This window comes from Trichoderma virens (assembly GCF_000170995.1).
Source record: "Trichoderma virens Gv29-8 chromosome Unknown TRIVIscaffold_1, whole genome shotgun sequence".
NCBI lineage: Eukaryota > Fungi > Ascomycota > Sordariomycetes > Hypocreales > Hypocreaceae > Trichoderma > Trichoderma virens.
In genome coordinates, this window is record NW_014013748.1 from 189,599 (window position 1) to 214,341 (window position 24,743).

General features: G+C 48.8%; 10 protein-coding genes across 10 annotated transcripts; 6 read left to right on the plus strand and 4 right to left on the minus strand.

The window, feature by feature from the left end:
* Nucleotides 1-545: 545 nt before the first annotated feature.
* Nucleotides 546-1,054, plus strand: TRIVIDRAFT_62594 (uncharacterized protein; the record flags this gene model as incomplete). Its single annotated transcript, XM_014105528.1, has 2 exons — nt 546-648; nt 750-1,054. 2 exons carry the CDS (start codon nt 546-548, stop codon nt 1,052-1,054), a joined length of 408 nt encoding a protein of 135 aa, XP_013961003.1.
* On the minus strand, nt 945-1,661 carry TRIVIDRAFT_185359 (uncharacterized protein; the record flags this gene model as incomplete). Its single annotated transcript, XM_014105529.1, has 1 exon — nt 945-1,661. One exon carries the CDS (start codon nt 1,359-1,361, stop codon nt 1,182-1,184), a length of 180 nt encoding a protein of 59 aa, XP_013961004.1.
* A 1,818-nt stretch (nt 1,662-3,479) lies between these two features.
* On the minus strand, nt 3,480-3,772 carry TRIVIDRAFT_217399 (uncharacterized protein; the record flags this gene model as incomplete). The annotated part of the gene is made up of 2 exons (XM_014105530.1): nt 3,480-3,572; nt 3,623-3,772. The coding sequence occupies 2 exons, from the start codon at nt 3,770-3,772 to the stop codon at nt 3,480-3,482; spliced, it is 243 nt and encodes an 80-aa protein (XP_013961005.1).
* Nucleotides 3,773-6,424: 2,652 nt separating this feature from the next.
* TRIVIDRAFT_62595 (uncharacterized protein) lies at nt 6,425-7,271 on the minus strand (the record flags this gene model as incomplete). The annotated part of the gene is made up of 3 exons (XM_014105531.1): nt 6,425-6,451; nt 6,540-6,770; nt 6,906-7,271. The coding sequence occupies 3 exons, from the start codon at nt 7,269-7,271 to the stop codon at nt 6,425-6,427; spliced, it is 624 nt and encodes a 207-aa protein (XP_013961006.1).
* Nucleotides 7,272-12,512: 5,241 nt separating this feature from the next.
* TRIVIDRAFT_217400 (uncharacterized protein) lies at nt 12,513-14,269 on the plus strand (the record flags this gene model as incomplete). The annotated part of the gene is made up of 3 exons (XM_014105532.1): nt 12,513-12,757; nt 12,811-12,965; nt 13,020-14,269. 3 exons carry the CDS (start codon nt 12,513-12,515, stop codon nt 14,267-14,269), a joined length of 1,650 nt encoding a protein of 549 aa, XP_013961007.1.
* A 483-nt stretch (nt 14,270-14,752) lies between these two features.
* On the plus strand, nt 14,753-15,838 carry TRIVIDRAFT_217401 (uncharacterized protein; the record flags this gene model as incomplete). Its single annotated transcript, XM_014106243.1, has 1 exon — nt 14,753-15,838. The coding sequence occupies one exon, from the start codon at nt 14,753-14,755 to the stop codon at nt 15,836-15,838; it is 1,086 nt and encodes a 361-aa protein (XP_013961718.1).
* A 2,678-nt stretch (nt 15,839-18,516) lies between these two features.
* Nucleotides 18,517-19,231, minus strand: TRIVIDRAFT_217402 (uncharacterized protein; the record flags this gene model as incomplete). Its single annotated transcript, XM_014105533.1, has 3 exons — nt 18,517-18,791; nt 18,879-19,107; nt 19,175-19,231. 3 exons carry the CDS (start codon nt 19,229-19,231, stop codon nt 18,517-18,519), a joined length of 561 nt encoding a protein of 186 aa, XP_013961008.1.
* A 1,865-nt stretch (nt 19,232-21,096) lies between these two features.
* On the plus strand, nt 21,097-22,328 carry TRIVIDRAFT_217403 (uncharacterized protein; the record flags this gene model as incomplete). The annotated part of the gene is made up of 2 exons (XM_014105534.1): nt 21,097-21,337; nt 21,400-22,328. 2 exons carry the CDS (start codon nt 21,097-21,099, stop codon nt 22,326-22,328), a joined length of 1,170 nt encoding a protein of 389 aa, XP_013961009.1.
* A 578-nt stretch (nt 22,329-22,906) lies between these two features.
* TRIVIDRAFT_8730 (uncharacterized protein) lies at nt 22,907-23,740 on the plus strand (the record flags this gene model as incomplete). Its single annotated transcript, XM_014105460.1, has 2 exons — nt 22,907-23,228; nt 23,496-23,740. Coding segments are annotated over 2 exons (567 nt in total), but the record flags the coding sequence as incomplete, so codon positions are not given.
* Nucleotides 23,741-23,746: 6 nt separating this feature from the next.
* On the plus strand, nt 23,747-24,382 carry TRIVIDRAFT_130542 (uncharacterized protein; the record flags this gene model as incomplete). Its single annotated transcript, XM_014105535.1, has 2 exons — nt 23,747-24,188; nt 24,252-24,382. Coding segments are annotated over 2 exons (573 nt in total), but the record flags the coding sequence as incomplete, so codon positions are not given.
* Between the last annotated feature and the right edge of the window lie 361 nt (nt 24,383-24,743).

The following is a 24,743-nucleotide window of genomic DNA, read 5'->3' on the forward strand; positions in this document are numbered from 1 at the left end:
TTGGGACGGCAATGCTTGCATTTACCAGTGGAGCGACGAATACGGAGATGTCAGTCCAGCTTTTGAGGAGCTTTAGGATAAGATGGCCATCTCTGAAAATGGACCAGTCACTGAGGGCAGGGCCAGGCTCCTGGCTGGGTTGAACCAACTGCGTTTGACTACACTGCCATAGCCCAAGCCTAGGCTGCCTCCACTTGGGACAGCAATGCTCGCATTTACCAGTGGAGCGATGAAGACGGAGATGTCGGTCTAGCTTTTAAGGAGCTTCAGGATAATATGACTATCCCTGAAAATAGGCCAGTCACTGAGGGCAGGGCCAGGCTCCTGGTTGAGTTGAACCCACTGCGTTGGCTTTATCTAATATTTTACTACTCTCTGGTATCTCCTAGGGCTAGGCTCTTGGCTGGGTTGAACCTACTGCGTTTGACTACGCTGCCATAGATCAAGCCCAGGCTGCTTCCACTTGGGATGGCAATGCTTGCATTTACCAGTGGAGCGATGAATACGGAGATGTCAGTCCAGCTTTTGAGGAGCTTTAGGATAAGATGGCCATCTCTGAAAATGGGCCAGTCACTGAGGGCGAGGTACTGTCCGCGAGTATTGCTATTATCCACTGGTATCGCTACTATCCGCCGGTACTATTCGCTGGTATCGCAACTATCCGCTAGTATCGCAACTATCCGTTGGTATCGCTACTATCCGCCTGTATTGCTATTGCTATATCCGCTGGTATCGCTATTAGGACTAAGCTCATGGCTGGGTTGAACCAACTGCGTTTGACTACACTGCCATGGCCCAAGCCCAGGCTGCTTCCACTTGGGATAGCAATGCTCGCATTTACCAGTGGAGCGATGAAGATGTCGGTCTAGCTTTTGAGGAGCTTGAAGTGGAACTTTTTGGCTCCGCCGAAGATCGCAGCAAGCACATTGGCGGCGGTTTCGATTTCTCAAGCATTGAGACAAAGGCAGCCCTTGGACTGCTGCAAGACTTTGCGGCGGCTCCAAAAAGGTGTTCTTCGATTGAACGACGAAACGTCGTGACCATAGCCTGTTAATGGAGCAAGGCGAAAAGTCATCAAAACGAATTACTGGCCATTTGCGCCATCGATGTTCTCAGCCTCTCTCTCGACCTGAGTATGGTCGCTGAACCGTGGCCATAGCCTGTCAGGCCATGACGAAAATTCATCGAAACGAAGTTGCTGGCCATTTGCGCCATCGATGTTCTGAGACCGGCCGCTGTGGATAGATGTGATTGGAGGCTTCACGCCTTTGCACCTCCGTCACCACCGCCTCACCGAAGATCGCAACAAGCATCCTGTTGGTGGCCTTGATTCTGAAGATTGAGACCATCATACTTGACATTGTCTAAGGATAGTCTGCACTCTTGCCTTTGACGCAGCCTAACAAGAGACCATATCGCCGTCGGTCGTTATAGTCGCCTTGATAATCACGGTCCGCAAATCGATGGGCAAAATATATCGATAGAATGGAACAAGAATAGTTTTGTGATAGAGGGGGTTTCGTCAGGGGTAGAAAAAAGCACGAGCGACGCGCACCAGAGCGTGAAAAGACGGTGCAAACGCCGAAGCTATTCAAGACGACAACAGGGCTGAATGTGTCGTCGCCGTCTTGATGATGTACTACGTCAAGGGGAAGGGACTCACCTGGGAAAAATGCACGTGGGAGGCCGCATATCTAAGCGGATGAGCAAACAGGCTGGCAAGAGAAGGGAACATGGCGCGCTCCTGGACGCAGTAAACGCAACACGAATGAGGGGAGATCGAGTATCGGGCAAGGAAAGCCAGGAAGACCGTGAGGGGAACCGAGGCGGATTTTATTACTCTCTACATTCTATTTCAACTTTCGTTCTGCTTTTTACCCGGGCATTTGATCATGATTTGCCACCCACCCACATCTCTCGCAAGAGAACCAAAGCATCCTCAGCTCTTTGCTATTCGCCAGCTGCGAGGCTTTACATACTTGCCAGGTCACATCGTACAGTAATCGGTGAGTACCTGTACATATTTTGCGACGGCGAAACATGGCACTGCATTTGCTAATCTAGTCTTGCGCTCTAGAATCGCTCATCATACCTACCTCCCAGCATATCTCCCGAAAGCTCCTTCAAAACATTTTCTCTCCGAGTATCGTTCAAGTACCCGTGCCCCATCTGCAACTCAACAGAGCGAGAGGATATCCTCCTGCTTTGCGACAGTTGCGATGCAGCTCACCACACGCACTGCATCGGCCTCGATTACATCCCCGATAGTGACTGGTATTGCATGCAGTGTGCCATTCGATACACAAACTCCGACTCTGGCGGAAGTGACAAAAGGTCTGCTCCTGTTTCTTATGGCTCGCCGTAATTTAATGCAGATTGTTCAACAATAGTAAGTTTCGTCTACAATTAAGCCCCCAAAAATAAGTTTTCGAAAAATACTAATTTACTTACAGTATAACTTAAACAGATGTATGTCGTAAAGATAAACACTGACCGACTGCAAACATAAAGCGATAAAATAAACACTAGTAAACAGCACTTTATATTAAATTCTGAATGTTAGCGTTATATAGGAGAAGGTAGAGCCATCTTGACAAAGAGGGAGGCCCAGAAGAAAAAAGCAGCAATAATACCCAGAGATATTAAACAGCTCGGCTGCCCCAAAACCCCAAGCGTCCTGGAACTGGATATACGAAAGAGCAGGTGTTTGAAGTTGCAGATCGCCTGTACCTAGAAGTTGAGAGTGGCACCCTTAACCAGGTTCTTAACACTTGATAATGAGCTTGGGCGAAAGGAGAGCCCGGTTGCTTTGTATCAGCGACTTGTTGTGGCTGGAGAGGGCGCGAGTGGAAGTTGGTGACCGATAGAGATTTCTCATGGCAGCATCGTTGGATCTTGATGGAGTTGCTCCATTACTAGAAGCAAGATAGATGAACGTGAGCTAGGCCGATCAGCAGGAGGAATGCATGGATCCACGCAATTGATGTCTCTAAGCTCCGCAGTGCCTGCAGTTGGCTTTGCTTTGGCACTTTCCGTTGGCCGCTAAGCGCAAGGCTGCGGTGAATTACGACGCCGTGGGCGGTGGAGGTACCTACAGGCATTATCTAACCTGTGAAGCAAAAAGCGGCCCGGGGCTCTTATTACCGGGAAGCACCTAATTGGTAGCAATTTATGTTGGAACATTGGAAGATTATACTACTAGGTAGGTACTATGCATTGACAGGTACTCCGTAGTTGGTATGCCTCAGCTTATTGAGCGAGTTCATGCTGTGCTTCCGAGAGAAATGAATGAGTGAGAAAACACATCATCTATACATCAAATAAATCTATATTATTAGTAAATGTATATATTACTTTCCTATAACCGACCTGTAACATTATCATAGAAAGCTTACAGAATTATAAATCAGTCATTGGTTAAGTCATTTAATTATAGAATTCTATCATTAAATAGATTGAAAGTGGCCCTCGTGATGCAGTTATAACCACTTGTAGAATTGCCAGACGCCAGTGCCATTGTCTTCCTTTCGCAGAATGTAGATAACGAAAACGCCAAGCCATTCCAGCTTGGCCTATAGTAAGTCAGGTAACTCTCCTTACCATGCGCTGGAGGAGCTGGTACCTCAGCACCCCAAGTGCCTCCAGAGTCATTGCCAGCTGCGCCTTGAGGATCTGCTCCCCAACCGCTGCCAGGGCCTCCGGTCTCATCAACTCCAGCACCAGCACAAAGGCTAGCAGCGCCGGTGGTGCATCCTACTTCGTCGATGACCATGATTCTTTGCAAAAACGCTCTCCAGGTTGCATTAGATGTGGAAGCTATATACCTAGGTAGGCACGCTCTCAAATTAGCATGAAAACTTTAATGAGCGCCACCACACCTTCATTCAATACAGACCATTATTTGACAAATGGAGAAAACGTAGAGAAGGGGGAACCAGATAATCACTGTAGAGCAATCTGGCTCCCAAGAGGTTGACACGGCACTATCAGTTGTTGAATTAGACAGAGTGATTTATCTCACTCAATTTATGTTAGGCCTGATGTTCCAATTCATTGTTGGGATATTTTCTTGAATTGGCATGCCAGTAGTTCAAGAGTGGAACAAGCCAACCGGCGTTGAAAGTGAATCATCAAGTTTGATGCACTATCATTTTGGTATCGACAAAGTAGGTACATCGCATGCTTTTGGCTTCCCCTCTGCAGAGTCATGTCGCAGCGGGCGAAGAATCTCGAGTAATGCGGGGAAAATACCGGTTTCGGTATCAACAAGGTACATCGCATGCTTTTGGTTTCCCCTCTGCAGAAGCATGTCGCAGCGAAGAGGAGGTGGAGATATCTTTACCATTCTAGTATCCTCTGTTACAACAGAACACACCTTTGGTTGGGAAATTGTGTCTTTTCTCCATTGTCAGAGTATTATTCGACGCGTCTGTTATTCCATATAGATGTTGAATCTCCCCAAAATACCAGCATCACGCATTCCAGTTAATTAACTCCGAAATCTTGGTTCCCGGAAAACAAGTACCGGTTGTAGTAGCGGTAATATTGGCGGGTATCAAGAGCAATGAATATGAAACATTAGTCTCGTTCAACACGTCGAGTTAGAGATAAACATAGTGCTAGACTGAGAAATACAAGAGTCGGATAGAGTGCAAAAAAATGGTTGACGCTGGCGATGACGATCAGTAGGCCGTCACAAGTGCGGAAAAATTGGATGAGGTAGTCAACATACCTCTCCAAAATGAAGATTAATTTGCAGATGCGAGGGCAGTAGCAATATGCGAGCAGACGGGAATGCCGTAAATGAATGGACACCTTGGTAACCCTTTCTCCGCTAGCGAGGACGAGACACGCGTTTATGACGATGTTGCTTCTCCGGGCAGGCGCGGAAGGGCAACTCTTGGTCGCCACATCCACGAGAAACTTCGATTTGCTAACAGTATGCTTAGGGTGGTCACCCAAGTCACCTATCCTGGTACTTTGGGGGTTTCTTGTTCGATAGGTAGGGTAAACAGGCTATCATGGAGCGCTAATCAGTTTCGATTCACTGTCTATTAGTATCAAGGAGGATCTCAGTCAACTCACCATGTGTCAATCTCACAATCCATATGAAGCAGCTTCGCGTTCTGTGCTCCTCAATTACTCCCAACTCTTCTGTTCCAACCATCTCACTCAAGGTAGCGCAGCAGAAAATCTCTTCTTCTCCACAGGATAAAAATGTCCTCATCCTTGTCTCCCAAACCTCAAGGGCCACTATCTTCTCGTCGCAGAGATCCAAATCGACGTCGAACTCGAGTTTCTCACTCCCCCTTTGTCGGCATCGCAGGTCTCTCAGGCGGCACACAGTCGCGAAAATGTATAATAGGATTTTAGAACTGTCCATTTTCCTATTCATATACACTTTGGTAAGATAGCAAAGCATAAAGTCAATAACGGCGAGAAGAGCGGCTCCGGTGCATGGACATTGGCTTCGACCGTCACTGCAGTGGTACTTGGTTGCGTCTCTGTCCATGAACATCGTCATGGACGCCACTGGGCACAGGTTGGAGCGAACAGCTGCATGCGATGTCGTTTTACTTTCATACTCACCGTAAGCTTGAACAGACCCAATTCAATGCAGTGGGAGTATAGAGGTTAGCTGAAGGCGCACACTACAACCTCGATTGCTTGCAAAGTCTGATTCATGAATAGCGCTGGGCTGGTTGCTGCGAATAAAGAAGCCCTCCGTTTGTAGCATATAACAGCCCAAAATCTTGAATCGGTTATGATACAAATCGTCCCGAAAGTGAAGGCAGGTACGTGGGTCACTTCGACAAGTTGTGAAACCAGTTCAAGCGCGGCATCGGAGATTGCTTATTCCTTGGCAATGTGTACGCTGCAGCAGGTGAAGAAAATCCATCAGCCTTTAGAAATGACTAAACTTGGCAGAGGGGCGGGGAGGCATGATTATATCCACCTACCTTGCGTCGAAGGCGTGCTAAAGTTCCTATCTTTGCATGCCGGACACTTGCACGCGAGAGAGGTTGGGGAGGCGAACTGAGATGGTGCTCGGTAGGTTGAGGATGGTGCGGGCACCTGATCCTTCTTGACTTCAGGGCATTTGGAATGATCACAACCGGTTGCCATTTAGGCCTTCAGACGCGTAAAACACGAATTATTCGAATATGGGAGCGGCCTGTTGCTTGGCGGTCGGGTGCGGCGAGCTCGGCAAAGCTTTCAATGTTGTTAGGTGGCATGTCGAAATTTTTGGAATTTTCACAGTTTACCTGTGTACGCTTCGAAAACGCCACAATATCCAACGGAAGCTTGTGCGCCTCGTGCCATCTCCTTCACCTTTCGAAAAATCGTCTTGAATGTAACCGAGTTTGTGTGCAGAGGATTGATCGAGTACTACATAGATAGTACCTACATATTTGGTACGCATTCAAGGTTGTGGAGGCACTGTGCCCACCTACAGTGCCGCACAGTATATGTATACAGTACCCTACCAACTACATGTAGCGAGTACCAAAAAATGTGTGCAACGACTGTCCCCTTACGGAAAAAAAAATGTGATCCTCTCGACGGTGAGTCAATGAATCTGTTACGCCGTCGTCATTGCCGCTGACGATGACGACGTAAATCCTGCCGTAGGTGGCTGTTGCAATAGCCGATAACCCGGGTGGAAATTTGGAAACAAGGGAAATTTGTGTGGAAAATTGAAAAGAAAAGAAGAAAAGATGGCAGTCATTGCCCGCATACGCGAAGACCCAAGGCCCGATAGATGAAAGCTGTTTTTTTTTTTTTAAAAAAAAAAAAAAAACGTCCCAAAAAGCCGTCCCAAATACAGCGCAGTGATCTGTCTGTGTTCCCCGATCCGCAGTCGTAGACACATTTCGTCTTGCTTCGTCATCCGCAAAACTCACGCGCTTGTCGCTGCCTAGCTTCCGAGGTCTGGCCTGTATGCTAGGCGTGAGGGATGTGTTGACGGACTCCGTGATGTTCTTCAGAGAGCTCGTTGCTGCGGCTTTCGCCCGCATAAGCATGAGTGTCTCCATGAGACGAACGCAGTACTTATCTAGTTCCCTATGGGGCATATTTTGTGTTCTGTTACTGCCCACAATTCCAGGTCGACGATGATCGTCTTGGCTGGTCCATTCCTGCTCCATCTTGGTGGTCCCGGCATCTTCTAGACAGGTCACCCACGTCTGTAATGCTTCCTCTCGCCTGATGATCATGTTTCTCAGTAGTGCATCTCCGGTGGAGGCGACGGTGCACGCGGCCTTGCTCATGAAGCCTAAATTGCCGGCACTCCAACTTCAACTGCGCCATACTTCTTGTTGAATCTTCATCAATGTCTGATACTTTAAATATCTCCGATATGTCGTTCACCTCGACGTAGCCAGTAGCTTCTAAGCTAATTGGGCCTGTCGGACTCAACGGAGTTCCCTGGAATGACAGAATTGTGAAGATGATCTTCGCCTTTGTTTCCGCGCACAGCCCGACTAAATTCGAAGAATCTGTACCGCACTACGGCGGCGATGTCATCGTTGCGTTTTGGGTTAACATTGCGTAACTTCTTCACAATGATAGTTGCAACGACAGCAGTGAGTTAAGAATGTGTTGTTCTCTTGTCTCATTTGTGAGCTCGGCCGCCTGCTTGAGTTTCGTACAAAACCTCGATATCAACTCTAATTCGACCATGCGGTCACTTTGACAGCGCATCAGCGGGCGCATTTGTCGACGTATGTACCCGGTATAACAGTCCTTGTATTCGCGATGGTTGAGGCCGATCACCTTGAATCCTCCTTTAACCAACGTAGGACAAAGTCTCTCTCTTGGTCTGCCGTTATGGTGAACAGATTGATGGCGTCAGCTCCTGGGTAACCTTTCACGGGCTTTTGTGCGCTTCCTCTTCCTGAAGGCGTATCACGGTATCCAACCATGATGGGTTCAAAATTCGAACCACTGGGCTAAGCGGCTGTTCATCCTCGTGTTCGATCTGGACTTGAGATATTCTGACAAATCGGACTGTATAGGTTCTGATGTCAGCAGAATTCTCGTGTCTGCAAAACTTTTACTGTGCGTACGCGGAGGGATAGGCCGAGGGCGTAGGAGTGTTCTGGGGAAATGGAGTGCGTGCGGTTGAAAAGAAAAAAAAGATGCAAGCGTGCAAAAATTGAGAGAATAGGGGAAAAGACGAAATACAATAATGTGAACGGTATTCCATAGATGCATAAAGAAATGCGAGGAGCTCTTGCTAGCAACCCGTGCCGTCTGGTAGTCGTCTTTCTCATCTGTCAGTCGTCCGTTTGGTTCGGTAACTTTATGCCTCCATCGGCAACGTGTCACCGTGGAAGCACGATTTGGGTATTTGTCTTCGGCACCATTGTCATCTCAGTCGTCTCTGGTCCATTTTCGCGCTCATAGGGTCCTTCAAGTCAATTCCAACTAATTCCTCGGCCGACTAGATGAGTTCACGCCGTTTCACCCGTCCAATACGGGGCATTGAAATGATCAATACAAGTCTGATGCGCGCTAAAGGCGTTCATAAGGGCAAGCAAAGCAACTGCGCCGATCGCGGTCGGCTTGTTTGATCAAAGTCTTCCGGATCGTTCGAGGTCAGCTAGATCGATCGGGCCTGCCTACCTAGCTCGATCAAGGTCATCCCGTTTGATCAAAGGACAAGTTATCGCTATTTGTCATAGACACCTACTACATGTATCCAACGGGAATTTTGTTATTACCCTTCGGGGGCGTCTGCAGCGGGCTTTGCCTGCGGCCATTAGCCCACGGCGTTATATTTAAGCATTCATGTTATGTTGTATATGTATCGATAGCCCTAGGTCTCTAGTTTTTAGATATCCTAATTTGCTAAGCTATATTCGCGTGTGTGGGTGTTGGTAAGCTAGAACATGCAGTGGTGTGTGGCCGGCTTGGGTAGATCGTTTTTGTGGGGACTGAGCACCGGAACATCGCGATGCTTATCAATAACGCATAACAACACCAAAAAACAGGTTTACGATACATCGCGGGCGGTTAAAACTGGCATGAACAGCGAGTCTGACTAACTGCTAGTCAGTATTTCAGCTGTGGCTAGTGATTGTGGTGGCGTGTTCTTGTTGTTTTTACCCTTTAAAGAAGCAAATTTGCAAGCTACACTTCCCTTAGGTTGTTACCTTCGCAAAGCAGCTTCGCAGCTTTGCTTGATACGAATACCCAGCCACACATTCGAATACATTTAAAGCGCAGCCTCGGCCCTGCCAGGGGTGCCTACACAAGAGTTCAATCTCACCTACGGAGTAGCCCAAACCTTCCAGATGCAACGAATTTCACGCAAGCAATGATATCAATAAAAAGCAACTGGAGATGCCAACCCATGATTGGCGGCTGCATGTGAATTCCAGAGGCCATGAGTTCAGTGATAAAAGATGTTGACCGACAGATCTCATGCGACGGCTGTAGCATGGTGATACCTACCCTGCAATTTTCTTGCTCGCGAACATCACAAGATGGGCACCTTAGGCATGAATCGCCTGAATGCAATGGTTATTACATGTACAATTTCTCACATATGTGTGTTATAACTGTACCACAGAGGCGGAAATCACAAAAAAATGGCACATCAGGGAGATGCTACTCCAGCTGTTACTCTCCGCAAATCACATTTAAGTGCGAATCAAGCCGCATATTAGAGAACGGTATTTGCGACAGAACGCGAGCGAAATCAATGGAAAGCTTCACAAGATAATGAGCAAGAAAGCTGCTTATCATACTAGGTACCAAGCACCTAGTACCTAGTTCTAGTAGAGGTGCACAAGGCACGGAAATCTGAGGTGAGCGATTAGTGATATTGGTTTTAGAGGCAATTTTGGACATTTAGTGGATGGAAACCGCTGCTTAGCACTATAGCCCCTGCCTGTAGTAGGCTACAGCCAGTAACACGGCACCTGAGATTACTCGATCACAGCTAAAATAGGGACATGTTATCCAGTACCCCAAATTCATTATCCAGCACCCCAACTTTTTGGTGGAAATACCAGAAGATACTTACGCTTGAAACAAAGATTCCAAGTTGCACAGATAGAAAAAATCAACCTAGAAATTTTTTATAAAGAACCCGTTGATTTTTGCTGAGTCATCCGCACCGACAGTACTTTGTTCTTCTACGGGCCTGCCATAGTGTGCGCAAGTACGGAGTACCTAGGGTGCTGGATAATGAATTTGGAGTGCTGGAAACGTCTCACCTACAATATGGGCGATTGATCGAGTCTGCCAAACTTGTGGGGTACGTAAGCCTACCACCTCTACCAGGTGGCAAGAGAGTCCCGGTACGCAAGTGGGTGATTTTGGAGCTTTTGGGACGGGGATTATTTTCTGGTTCGGAGATTTCTCTCTCCACCTCCATAGCGCGATCCACCCGGCGGGATGGAGTTGAGGTTCTTGATCGGATCGGCTCACCTCGACCTTTGACAGCTCATCCACAGGGGAATTCCCCCGATGTGGGCCTAGTTGTCCGAAAGTTCAATTCCGTGCTGCAAGTAGCCTTCCGACTTCGGGCGATGCGTGTTGAGAGCATCGGTGCTCTCGGCATTTGTACCACTCTTTGAAAAAGTTGTGACACACTGGTTCTTCGCCAATCTCGAGGCTAATTAAACTCAATTGCAGGGACAACGCCACATACCCACAATACCGATGACGATTGACAATGCGAGCGAAGCATCTCGATGCAGGCAAGGCGAGTTCTCTGGTGTAGCCACCAGAGAACCACGATCTACTCAATTCATTCTGAGTACAAAGAAGAAGAGAACTGCCCAACCCTTTCAATTCCTCAATTCCATTGCATTCAGCAAGCCAGTCTTCTTGCCGATCCTCGCGAATCAAGAAAGAGCACACTGACGCAAGAGCTCCCGACGCAAGAGCACACCGACGCAAGAGCACACCGACGCAAGAGCACACCGACGCAAGAGCACACTGGCAGGAGCAATTGGACGTGTGCTACATCACCTATCTAATTGGTACTGGGTCGGTAACACTTTCCCATTCTCAAAGATTCGGACCAGGCGCCGCCACGAGAGCATCATGCCGCTCGCCGATCAACTCCTCTGTTTCAAGCCGCTGAGGGCCTAATGCTCGAAGACAAAATCCGCGCCACGACCATGCAAGTATAAAAATAAGACAGGAGTAAAGCTGGAGTAGAGTAGCTGAACTAGCTGCTAAGAGGCTACGGCGCTTGGATGTCAAAAGAAGAGAAGCTGCGTTGTTCTCTTGGAGTCTCAACTATATCATATTCTTTCAATAGGTAGTCTCCAAACCCGATCTTTGGCACCACCGTAAGTCCAATTAGCCAGGATTGTACCTCAATCTGTGTGAGGACTTCCACTTGACTTTTATTCCTCTTCTCTCTCTCGCAAGCCAACCTTTCTCTTCTCTGATACAGCCCGCACATTAACAATTGATTTCTCCGATCATCCGCGTAATGTTAAGACAATTGCGCCATTTTATATTTGTCATCTTCCAAATTAGCAAGTCGATAACTGTTTAAGAAATATCTCACGCATGATATCTGATGATAATCATTCATAGACAGGACAGGAGACCCGCTTTCGACATGAACCGTATATTTACTGTCCTCCCATTTGATTGCTACGCAACGATCATAGATGATGCCCTCGACACAATCTTGTAGCCGAATTAAGCACATGCGGATAGAGATGACAATGCATACCTTCTCTCAACCGAACAGACTGGCTATGTACATTCACATTTGATTAGCATTATTTAACAACTTCTAATCATATGATATACTAGATATCTCTACAAATTGTTGCCTTGGTGCCTTGGGGCCTGATTTAACTGACATAATCACGCCAAGACCAAAATAGATAGGCGACACGGCAGTATTCTAGGCGGACAGTATAAGCGAGATCGTAGGAGGAAGGAACGGCTTTACCGCCTGCTGCCCACAGAATTAATGAAAAGTCAATGTCTTTTTCGTTCAAGATTTTGTCTTTGTGAGATTTCCCGCATGTCGAATTTTTGTCGAAATACTGTACCTACCAGCCAAATACTTTTCTTACTGTCGGCCTACCATTGTCGATAACCACCTGCAGCGTCCGTCCCCCGTCCTCCCTATTCAAATATCGTACTCATTACGAGGCGATTTTTTTCGGACTCCGTTCTGCCTCCATCATTTCGAAGAGGTGTTCTTTGCTGTTGTTGACCCGTACTCATTACGAGGCGGTGATACCGATTGATACGTTTACCTCCCCAGGCGTTGATATTGTGGTGGATTGATCCGTACTCACTACGAGGCGGTGATATTGTGGAAGATTGATCCGTACTCATTACGAGGCGGTGATATTGTGGTGGATTGATCCGTACTCATTACGAGGCGGTGATATATTGTTGGCTGTGGACTCCGTACTCACTACGAGGCGGTGCTTATTTTATTTCGTTGAGTTTGTAAGTCTTCAGTCACATCGTCATGTTCAAAGCATTGGTATTAACATCTATACGATACAGTCGACACAATGGTTCAATCACCCTTGGAAGACGGCATCATTGCCTGTACCGGGCGTATAAGGGAATGCATCTCGGCCTGCTCCGCCGCCGAATTTCAATGCGCCAGCCTTGCCAGCCAGATTGCAGAGATGCCAGCTTTGTCTACAACAGATCATCTTGAGGCCGAATTACGCCTACAGGATGAGATCAAGGCTACTCACGCAAAGACCGGACTTCAAGCACAAATCGAGCTTCTACAGCTAGTCAAATCATCGTATGTTACTCTTGGCTGATGCTAGTTATGTATGCAGAGACTAACTGAACCAGGGGTTGGACCACAACTAGAATGTCTGTCACAAAAGCCCTCTGGGAGATATTTCCTGTCAGCCAAGATGATATTGAAGCTCGGAATCGTTTTGAAGTAGATCGCCGGGCGTCGATATCTCGAACCGGGAAGCTACTCGGCGTCGAAAACCCCAATGGTATGGCTCATGATATTACCACATATCTTCATATCGAATACTAATTTTGTCTAGCTTTGAGACTCCCTGGAAGACAGATCAGACGACGGGCCCAGGCACCTACGCCCGTAGCCAGGACACCGACATTGGTGTTTCCCCCGAAGCACAGTCTACCACAACTCGACTCACCCACTCCGAAGAGAGCACGAGAGGATGAGCCTAAGGCATTCAATCTGCCAACACCCACAACTGTTCCCAGGCAGTCAAGCCGCCTTTCTACTATACCCAGCCCCGACTACTCAATAGCAAGAGCATTTTCGGCTTTGGATGCAGAAGAGCCTGCCCTTCAAGAGACGGCTCAATCCGAGGACATCTCTGTCGCCTGCAATGAGTATGTCGACTCTGATGAGGCTTTCGAATGGTTAGAAGAAGAGTCTGAATCAGATGACGCTTTCGACGACTGGCAAGAAGAGCTACTCGATAACATCGATGTGGAGGGCCTGGAACAGAACGAGTCTAGAACACTTGCAGACAATCGCCATGCCGCAGCATCTACTGTCTTGGTGCCCTTCGTTGACGAAGATGGCCTCACGCGAATTGGGACCCAACCGATGAAACCAGCATTATATATTGGTTGGGCACCAAAAAAAGAAGCTTGCAGCCGCATTAGGAATCGGGTTCTATGCCTATGGAATATGATCGACCGAAAATTCATAGTCACAGTTCCTGTCAACCACAACGCGGAGATCAAGGCCATTGAAGACAGGATTACTGGATCCTTGAGCAAGTATGCCGACGACGACACCAAAGTCATACGCCGCTGCGACTATACAGGCGTCGAGATGTCTTGGGCAGCTGGGCCGCAGTCTTGGTCCATCGAGGCGATCTACCCGTACATCGTGTCCAATCGGCGAGTTGCATACCATGCAGCCCAGAATGTAAGCGTGGTATCAACAAGCCTCAATTGGGCCAAGGGGAGGGGTGCGCCGGTTTTGTTGCCTCTTCTTGCCACTTGGCTAAACGTCTGTGATGAGGAAATTGGTTTTGAGCAGCGAAAAGGGAAATGGGCCTGGGCATTCAATGCCATTTCAAACGAGAGCCTTCTCGCTAGTGTTTATGGTCTTCGCCTTAACCACCAAACTCAAATCGACAAGTGGGCAAAATGGGCGCCAGAGAAGCAAAGACAGGCCCTCGAAACTTTGCGAACTGGCAGCAAGACTGACGACCTCACCCGCGAGCTTGCCGGATGCACAGGGAAGCTCTTTTACCTGCGAACCAAAAAAGAGCTAATTAAAACCAGGGTGGTGCAGCATGACAACGCTTAGAAGGCAGCACACCATCCGGACTTTTATGAGACCCTCGTCAAAGTGGCGGAGAAGCATGGTCTATCACGACAGGAATTCGAGTTCTATCTTACAATTCCTGGGCCTCAAAATGCAGCGCAAAGAAGTCGCCAGGTCTTTTACCCTTTCCATGCGCTATCTAGGCCCCAAGCAGCAGCAGCATCTTGGAATTGGCAGCATATGTTGTCCTTGAGTCAACGGATGGTCACAACTCTCCCAGTGTGCAATAGACATGCGGTAAAGGCCAATCTCTCAGAACCGGCTCTTGATTTGGTCACTTTAATATACTGGATGGTCGCCCATTTCAGTCGCCGAATCAAGCAGACAAAAGAGGAGAGACCAAATGCAAGCCAAGACGAAGTCCTGTTCTACTGTATGCTTGATCGATGGGGCTTTCCGATAGTGCCTTGGAGAGGACACGCATTCAAGGCATCGTTATGCAAACGCCAAGACCATGGAATCAACATGAAATGTGGAATACTCCTCCCAGCTGACGGCGAGAAGTTTGATCCCTTGGTGCATATTGATCTGGACATATGCACAGTGACCATTGACGCGTGGATCACCAACAAGGCTATGAAGAACTATTCGACCTCGAACTGGAACTGGGTTCGGGATCTTATCCGCAGGGTCCCTCTTTGGCATAGTTACTGGCGAGTGGACCTTTCGCTCGGTGATGAGATCTGGGTAGGCAAGTGCGACAAGGGACCCACGCCCATCCCGCCGTCACCCGCGTTTAGTATGCCCATGGTCCCTATTGCGCCTTGGGTTTCTAGCCTTGACCGAGACCTGGCCGTCCCGACATTTGAATGCGAAAACTGTACAGCAAGCTTCAACACAGCTAGAGGCCTTGTGAGACACTGTCAAGTTGAGCATGACAACAAAAGCCTTTGGGAGTCTCAATATGCCAATCATCAAGAGCAAGACACTACTGCGATGGCATTCTGGGACACAACATGCTATGAGTGTGGAAAGGTCTTTCACTGCCTGAGGAAGCTAACAGAGCATAGGGCATCTGGGATACATACAGATGCCCCACGCTATGTATGCAGTGAGTGTGGCGCGAAGTTTGATGATTCCGCGCACTTGGAGCGACACATGGCTTCGCATACGGATGCACGGCCCCTTGTGTGCGACGTATGCGGGAAAGACTTCAAAACGCTCGACAATTTGAGGTATCATCAAATTGTCCACACCAGCGAGAAGCGCTTCAAATGCGACGACTGTGACAAAACGTTCAAGCGAAAAGAGGCACTTGTTCTGCACCGCAAAGATGCACATCCAGAGGAGGAGATAGATGGAACTTGCGACAAGTGTGGAAAAGTGTTTGAGTCGTTAAGCAAACTCCGCTGGCACATAAGCACCGATCATAGTGAAAAGAACAAATTCGAGTGCGATAAATGTGATCGGAAGTTTAGCTTCAAAACGCAGCTCGACAAGCACCTGGCATCTCACTCGGAGACAAAAAGCTTTGTTTGCAATCTGTGCAGTGCCGCATATAAACGGAAGGACCATCTCACAAGGCATATGAAGAACTCACATGGGGCCTAGATATATACAAATATAGTAATATAGTGCAATAATGTTTCAATCGTTAATCTGCTGCTTTCCTTTGTCACCGCGCAGTACTATTAAAGTTGGCGACAACGAATTCCTGACGTGTGATGGCCCGATGGCCCGGTCCGTTCCGTTCGAGTGAACAAATTAAAGAAAGGGATGGCACAGCTAGGTTTTGCTTATATTATGGTAGGAAAGGGGACCACAATATTAAATATATACAAATGCCCTAGAACTTGCTGGATATCGTCGTGGCGTTGGGAGGTGTGTGTAGTTGTCATGTTGCATGCTGGTCTCCTGGGGTTCCCCATTTTTAATACTACCCGCTTAACAGGGAGGTAAATGTTTTGCACAATGCGGCTCCCCGATGTCCCAAACGAAAACAATGGGCCGCACCAAAGTTGGTTTCGCAATTGAGAAAGCAGCCGAGCCAAAGGGCCTCACCCGAAGTCAATCCTTGCATTGTTTAAAACGGTTGGGGGAGATTGGAATTCAGCGTCCGCATATCCGCCAGGCACCTTCCAATCTCCTGACGGCTTCTGCCAGCGAGTCCTTCCGGGGTTCGGATTTTCGACAAGGCAATCGCACTGCCATGCGAGATTTGTACGATTGACCGGCTACTAACCGCGGAGGATCCATGGTATCTCCACTCGCCGTTACTGTAACCAGCGTGCTAACTAGGCTCCAGCTCCAGGCTCTTTCGTTGTCTCTCGAACTTCTACAAGCACGACCGACGGTCGATGCAACTGCCATTTCCTGCCTTGACCAGCTTTCGAAATTCTGCGAGAACGACTGATGAACGATGACCGACGACCGATGCAATCGCACCTTCCTCAAGCCACCGATAGCCGAGACGCGGCATGCGCCTCGCTTTGAGCATGAGCGCCTACCCTGACAGAACAGACATACATCGGAGCGAGGATAACCTCACAATTAGGCTCCAATTTGCGCCGCCCAAAGTAGTTGAGAATCATCCTCTTGACAAGGAATAAGCCCTGGGCTAGCATTTTGTTCACAGAGTATGTGGAAGTGTCCAATTTGGAAACATGTCCGTCCGCATGAGTCAACTTGCACTAACAAGTAGCCAGATAAACATATTGTCAGCCAAGATCCCAACAAAGAGGACAATTAGCAACGGATACGCATTCAAGAGAACGTAAGGGCTTAAGCATGCATAATCTTGAATTCGCAACGAACGGAGTTCTCGAAGAGTCTATACATACATAGGGTTGCAGGCCCTCTGACAAATCAGCAACAGATGTACAGGCTTAACGGCCTATTGTTTGTTTTACCATACTGAGCCTAATCTAGTTGGCGGCAAAGTTGGTTCTTGAGGGACTCAGCTATGGCAAAGCGGCGGACCATATGCACCTGACATCGCATGGCCGTGCCGGGCACGGCCATCACTGAGGCACCAGACCTTCTATGAGCCATGGGAGATAATCCAAGGGTGTTGGCTTAGAAGGTTGGGGGATCATTCCATGGTCTGCAGATTCTGCTTGATGCGTAGAGCTTCGGGACTCAGTTCCGTCAGTGGGATCTGCGTGAAGGTACCTAGGTATGTATTTACTCCGCCTATCCTAGTATCTAGTAGGAAAGACCGAACAACCCTGATCAGGACGTGTACCCAAGGCAGGCGCGAGATATTTGGACTACCTACTCTTTGAAGTATTTGGGGGCGGGGCGGGTGGAAGGGAGAGTATTTGCCACTGTTGGGTCCATATCAATTCATTCACGACTCTCTATGGATGGCATCAGCCTAAATTTAAGGAAGTAGGAATTGTCCTCTACTTAGTTTTGAGTGTTTGTGACCTTCTACTCATGCCTGTCCAAGGAAATTACATTCGAGCTAACTTTGGTCTGTCTGATAGGGAACACCCAGCTAGGCTATGCCACGACACGCGCGATAATTCCATCTCGATTAAGGCCACATAGATCTCTCGTTATAGGTACCACAGAATAGCCAGCTGACGATTAGCACATAGAATGCACTCATGAGAATGTCATTCCAAAATAACGTTCACATGCCAGCAGACACTACCAAGGCGTTTCTCTTGGCCTCTTTTTCAATCTTGGTACAAGATTTTGTTTGGACCCATGCCCGTGTTTCGCTTTGGAATTCTGCCGCTGCTTTTCGACACCGGGCGACAGAGAGGGTCGAATAAAGGGATCAGCAAGGCACATCGTTGCATGGTTGGCAGATGACTGTCCACATAATGGCATCGACACACATAAATCTGCATGTCAATGTCGGGCTCGGCGCCCAGTTTGAGAGATGCATCACCATCAACGCCTGTAATATTGCGGTTAAGTCAAGGATACACCTCTGACGATCCAGTCATATGCTCTAACGCCATCTACTCGTACATACATAAATAAACAGCGATGACTATATGAAAAGGTATTAAAATAAATGCTACTAAACTAGAAGCTGTATGTTTGCAGTATCTCTACTAGTAGGTACCTATGTATCAATCTACATGAGCTATACCAAAGCACATGTACCCGATATATATATATGAGCCTTACGGCTCACTTCCTCTTGGCTATATGCACACCAGTTGCTAGAAAAGTCTTCGCATCAGCCGTGCTTGCTACCCTCAATGCTCTCTGATCATCGTTCTTATTTGTTCTCAGTCGCAATATCGCAAAAAGACGTACACATCTAGCTCCTAGTCCATAATATTCTCCCATGAGTTTTCACACATCTTCTTCAGATGCCGTTCCTCGGCAACCTTGTTTCGCGATTCCAAAGGTTCAAGCTTTGCTTGTTCTTTCTTTACCTCTTGCGCGCCGGGTGCTAGAAATGCCTTCAAATGAGCTGCGCCTGCTGTCCTCGATGCCTTTTGATCATCGTTCTCATTCGTCCTCTGGGCCGTTTCCTTGACTATGTGGTCTTCGAATACAGAGCGTGCTGCAGGTCCGGGTTGTATCTTACGGAATGCCGCTTCAAAAGAAATCAAGTAGGCACTGAGTCACAAAAGTAGATTAGAACATGTCATATCATAATATGGGGGTCGCGGGATAAGCTTACCAAGAGTCCAGGTTGAAGGAGGGTCTACGAATGCATGTTGGAAAAAGTGGCGGTTTGCATACCGAAGAAAATTAAAGGGGGTACAGATCGATGACTCTTGAAGTTGCATATTGAAGGACGTGCATGGAGAGGGCGCTCTTTCAGGGACAGGATCATGGAAACGGCCAAGTGTTTGTAGAACGCGGCCTTCTAAAAGCGTCCGTCTCGAATTGACGCCGAAGCCAGGTTCCTAGCAATATAGAATGTAGTGGCTGTCAGTAAATATCGTCGTGTATATGGAAATGATCTCTCTCTACGAGGGTTTTGATGAAGTTATTTTCGATAAGCATGTTCATGAAGGGCTTGTACAACATCTTGGATCTTGTAGTGGAGTGACGGGCGTTCCAGAGGTGCGTGGCGTGTCGAGCGCACGGCGAAGTCGCGTCAGAGCATACCTCGTGAGAAATGAGCCTGTCAATTAAATAATGTTCAGTCTTGGCAGAATGCGGCTTAATTCAACCCTGGTCAACAAGGCAAATGCTTTGATGTCAGAATACAGTGCTTTCAACCTAGCCCACCTAAAACGACGCCCTCCATCCATCAGCTACCTACTCCGTACCTATCAAGATGTTAGCGCGATACCATTACCACAAGATAGATTGGTAGCCCAGGCGCATAGCCAAAACGTACGTCTTGTCAATATCTGATGAGATAATAACCATAATTCGCAGGGTCGCTGAAAAATCTGCTCTAGATGTTGTTTTTGATAGGCCCACAGCCTCTCTTTCTGCCTTATTCGGGGGCCGTCACTTGTAAATCAGCCAGTCCAAGCTCTCCAAAGGAACACTAGTGACTGCTCGTAGTTTTATCTCTTGGAAACTCAATTGCTCATGGATGTCTTAAAATTTAGTACTCAAGAGTAGAGGGCAATAAAACGTCAATCTTTGAGTTACCATTGTGTTCATTTTATTGAATCCTTGAACACTATGATACTAGGAATCCAAGATCAGGCTCTTTCAAAGGTGGGTTGGTTGCGAATCAACTTTCATGGTTTCAATTTATCGGACGACAATTCACTTATATCATATAAGAAGAAGACGTGAATATAATGGAGATATCTTAGATGAATTTTCAACAAAGAGTGTGTCGCCACGCTCGTATAGTCTTTACGTTTTGCCTTTTCCTATATATTTACAAACCTATATGCAGGCATGGAAACGATGATCAGGTACAGTGGATGATTTATGAAGTGATTTTCTCCCACCTGACACATGAAAAGCAGCGCCACTTGAGTGTAGCCAAGTCGTAATGCATTGTGAATTCGAGATCGGTTTCTTTTTTGTAAAAAGAAAAAAAAGCTCAAGCTGACTCAAAACGGCCGCATTGTATTATCGAAAGGCCTGTTTTCTGGACTTATCGGAGAGTGAAGGCGAAGTGAACAATATATGCATGATTCACTGTTGATCTGACGCGCCTAGTTTCTTCGCCAATGAGAGAGTAAAGAACCGTGAGCTACATATGCATGATTCATTGTTGATTTGGCATGCCTAGTTGTTCAACCAATTAGAATGTGAAGAAAAGGTGAACGGCATATGCATGATTCACTGTTGCTCTGACGCACCTTGCCAGCCACCAGCTGGAAGCCCTTCGTGCCCCGGTGAAATATCTCGCATTCTCTTTTCTTCTTCCTCTCTTTTCTTCCTCTTCTTCTTCTTCATCGCTTTATCGTCTTCTGCCCGGTAAGTCCGCCCTTTTCAGAGTAGTCTTTTCTCGATGATACTTGTATCAACCCGAAGGACATGCAAATAGATGAAGTTGATGACTGACATTTCATAGTTCGTCTCCAACGCTACCCCTGCCGCCCGATCTTGCCTCCCTGGAGAGCAAGATCGTTTTTTTTTCGTCGCCCGTCTTCTGCTTTCGACATCCTGTCCAGTCTCATTACGAGCTGGCGTTTTTTTAATCAGTCTCACTACGAGCTGATGTTATTTGGTGTTTTTCGCCATTTGGTCGACGATCTTCCCTTCCCCTCCCGTCCAGTCTCACTACGAGCTGGAGTCTTTTTATAATCAGTCTCACTACGAGCTGATGCCATTCGGTGTTTTTCGCCACTACGTCGACGATCATCTCTTCTCTTCCCTCCAGTCTCACTACGAGCTGGCGCCAATTTATTATCAGTCTCACTACGAGCTGGTGACTATCAGTTGTCTCATCCTGACAGCTATATACCCTTGTCGACATGTCTCAATCAAGATCTACCGCAGCGGGTCCAAACCCTGGAGCCCCCCATTACTGGAAGCCGTGCGCACTGGTGATTGGGGAAAACTTTTTCGGTGGCAGTGGTCTCGGTATTAAAACTCAAATTAATACCGCGATTCACATCCACAGGGAGACTGAAGGAACTTCTTGGTTGGGCTTCACCATCGAAATTCCGTTTGGAGAGAGCAACGAAGACGATGGCTTTGGTGTTTGCCACACATGTAAGTGAATAGAGTTTCGGTTATTGGCTTAGAGCTGGGCTAATTGTGTCTCCCGTTTCTAGATGATCGCGTCACGTTGAAGAGCATCCCCGTGGACCGTTACAAGATCGAGATCTCCTTCTCTCTTGATTCGGCGTTCACCATTGAGACGCTCAGCGACGAGCTCGAGAAGATGCTGCCTCCGACTGACAAGAAACTGTCATGGCTCGAGGTTCACCTGAAAGAGCGTCCTACGATCAAAGGATTCGGCATGCCTTTTGCCAATCGTGGACATCCAAGCGACGGGTTCGTCAACCACGATGGTGCGATATACGGTAAAATGCTGGTCGAGATCCTTCAACAAGATACCTTCCAGTTCGTTGTCGCTGCTCCAAGCCAGGTCCTTGAGAAGTTTTGGGTTCAGCAGATGCCCGATCCATTCAGGTATCCATATGGCGAAGTGCACTTCTGGGACATGGGTCGGTACGACGAGATTCTCCCCGCGACCAAGGGCAGCCAATTTACTCGCGCCCTGTCGTTTGACAACGATAACGAGCATCTCGCTGCGCTCTCGCAATCCCAAGTGCAGGATATCATGTGGGTTTATAAAACTGCGCTCGAGATTGCCGAAACTCCGCTCCGGGCCTACTTCATCCCAACCCACGATGGCAAGGTAGAGGATTGCAAATTCTTCTACGTCATTGTGCCACTTGGCAAGGCCTTCTTGGAGAAGTACGAGGAGACATGGCGCCGCCTGACCAAAGGTGGGTTGCTAAAGCTCAACGTCTGGGACAACGAAGAGGACGACGTTGCCGTTGGATGGGACGCACGCATCCAAGAAGCTTCACGGGGCATAGAGGTTCTCGAGAGACACCCATCTGATATCAATGACCTCGTTCTATATGTTCGAAGGCCCCGCGAAGAGGACCTGCTGCGCGATGATATCCCGGTGAAAGTCTTTGGCGATCGGAGAAAGGCCAACCTGGCGCTGCAGAATGACAAGGAGCAGTAGAATTGCGTTTCCTTGGAATTCCCGGACCAGATCGGGGATTACAAGATCAAGGTCAATGCAGTGTGGGCCTTCCATCCGGATGCCAGGCCTACCAATCCCGTCGGATGCGGCATGCCCAAGGCCAAAACGGAAGAGGCCAGCCAACGGATACCAATCCCCGAGGACATCAAGTTCAAGATGGCCCTTCATCGAGCCCTTCTGCGAGGCACTGGCTTCTATGATGTCCTCGTGCGATCCCCGGATGAGATCGACCAACTTGCCCAGAGCTTGGCCAACGCAGAGATTGACATGGACATCGCCGACAAGGGTAGTCTCCTGCTTCCCAAGCGTCTCCCAGTGATCGATCTCATGGATATGCCTCAGGAACATCTCAAGGCCCTGATCGAAGAGGCTCTCCCGGCGGACCGAGAACGCTTTGTCAAGTACTTGAGTGAACGACCTCTCGGACTTGGCTGCATCACAGCGGTAAGTGCTTGTTTATCATAGAGAGTTCCAAAGAGACAATTGTGCTAACATGGCGTTAAATATAGGGACCTGGCTTCGGCAAGACGACAGCGTTGGCGATTGGCACCCTGGCTATGGCGGCAACCCTCGGCCAAATCTACGGCACGGCTCCTACTCACGTCGCCACTGACAACTTTGCCGAGCGGCTCGACCGCATCTCGCAGACCGTGACTAGTCGTCGCAACAAGGGCAAGCTACCCGACGACAGCACGCGAGCCTGCCGAACTCTTGTCATCCGGGGCTACAATACCGGAGAGGAGTACTGCGCATTTATCAATACCTTGCGCGATCCTCGAATTGGCGAGAGGGCAGCGGCCAGCCGGAAGTGGAAGCCCGACGCCCATTGGAAGCTGCATCTGTCCCCTTCTTATTGGCTCCTCAAGGCGCTGCGATTCCGTGACAGCCAGATTGTCAGCCCAATGCATGAAGATGACCCCGCGGTTATCTTCGGTCTCCAGGCATACCTCGACAAGGCCGATGAATATAAGGGCCTGCGCGACGTAGCTACTGGGGCCATCAGCTGGCAAGAGTACGAGCGGAACATCCTCGAGGCGGACAAGATCAAGGTGTTGTTGGCTGGCCTTGTCAACAAGGCTGAGATCCTCTGCACGACCCCGTCACAGTCATGCAAGCCAGTCTTCAGCGAATGGAAGCAAGAGAGAGCCAAGGGCATTGCGGTCGATGAGGCGGGTAACATTAACCGCCCCGACCTATACCGTGTATGGGGCAACACTCTGCTGCCTTGTCTCATGGGCGGTGACGATCTGCAGCTGCCTCCGACCGTCATGACGGTCGATGAAAAGGACGAGGAGGGCCATCACCGCAATCGCCTGGCCCAAGATGGCAAGATCTCGGCCCTAGAGTTCTTCAGAGCTTCCGGATGGCCCATATTCCGCCTCCGGACCCAGCTACGCATGGCCAAAGGCCTCTTCGACACCTGCCATCGTGAGGTGTACAACGACGTGCCCTTCAGCTACGGCACACAAGGTGCCCTTGTCAATCACGGTCCTGGCGTCAACTTGGAGAAGTACCTAAAGGACAGATTTCCCAAGTTGACTGCTCCTGCTGCTGGGACCCTGAGCGAGGTCTTTGTGCACTGCGAGGGCACGGAGTGCATCGTCGATGAGGTCACCCATTCGAAGAGAAATCCGGACCAAGTCGCCAACGCCCTCGACTTCCTGACCGACATGGTCAAAAAGTCGGGCATCAAAGCCGCCGACATCGCCATCATCACGCCGTACGCGGCCAATGTCGAGCTGATCAACCGCCGTCGGACGAGGCCCGAGCACGAGGCTCTCTCTACCATGCCTCCAGCTGCCACCGTCGACTCCTTCCAAGGCCGCGAGGCCGACATAAGTAAGTACCTACATCACTTTTCGAACTTTGTTGGATACAGATCACTAACTAAACTGATTATAGTGGTGGTCATCATGGGAACAACCGAGGAGGTCGGCCCTGGCTTTACCACCGACCAGCATCGGCTCAACGTGATGCTCAGTCGGCAGAAGAGCGGCCTCCTTGTGTTCGGCGACATCAACGTCGTGGGACGACCGCAGCCGCCGCAGCCGCAGCCAACCAGAGGCCGGGGTGGTGCTAGGGGTGGCCGGGGTGGCCGGGGTGATGCCAGAGGTGGCCGAGGTGGCCGAGGCGGCAAGAACTTTGTTGTGGTGTCTGGTGGTGTCGCCCACACGGCGAAAGAGGGAATGTTGCACCGGGTTCTTCGTCAATGGAGAACAACCGGGCGCGTCGTCACGCTGCCCCCGCGGCCCAAGCCCAAGTCCAAGGCGGGCCCGTCGAGGCCTTTCAAAGAGCCATCGAAGCCCGACACACCGTCGAAACCAGCTGCTCCGTCTTCAAAGGGCAAGGAGTACGCGGCCCCCTTGGACCAGGAAAGGTTTGTTGCTGCGTGGT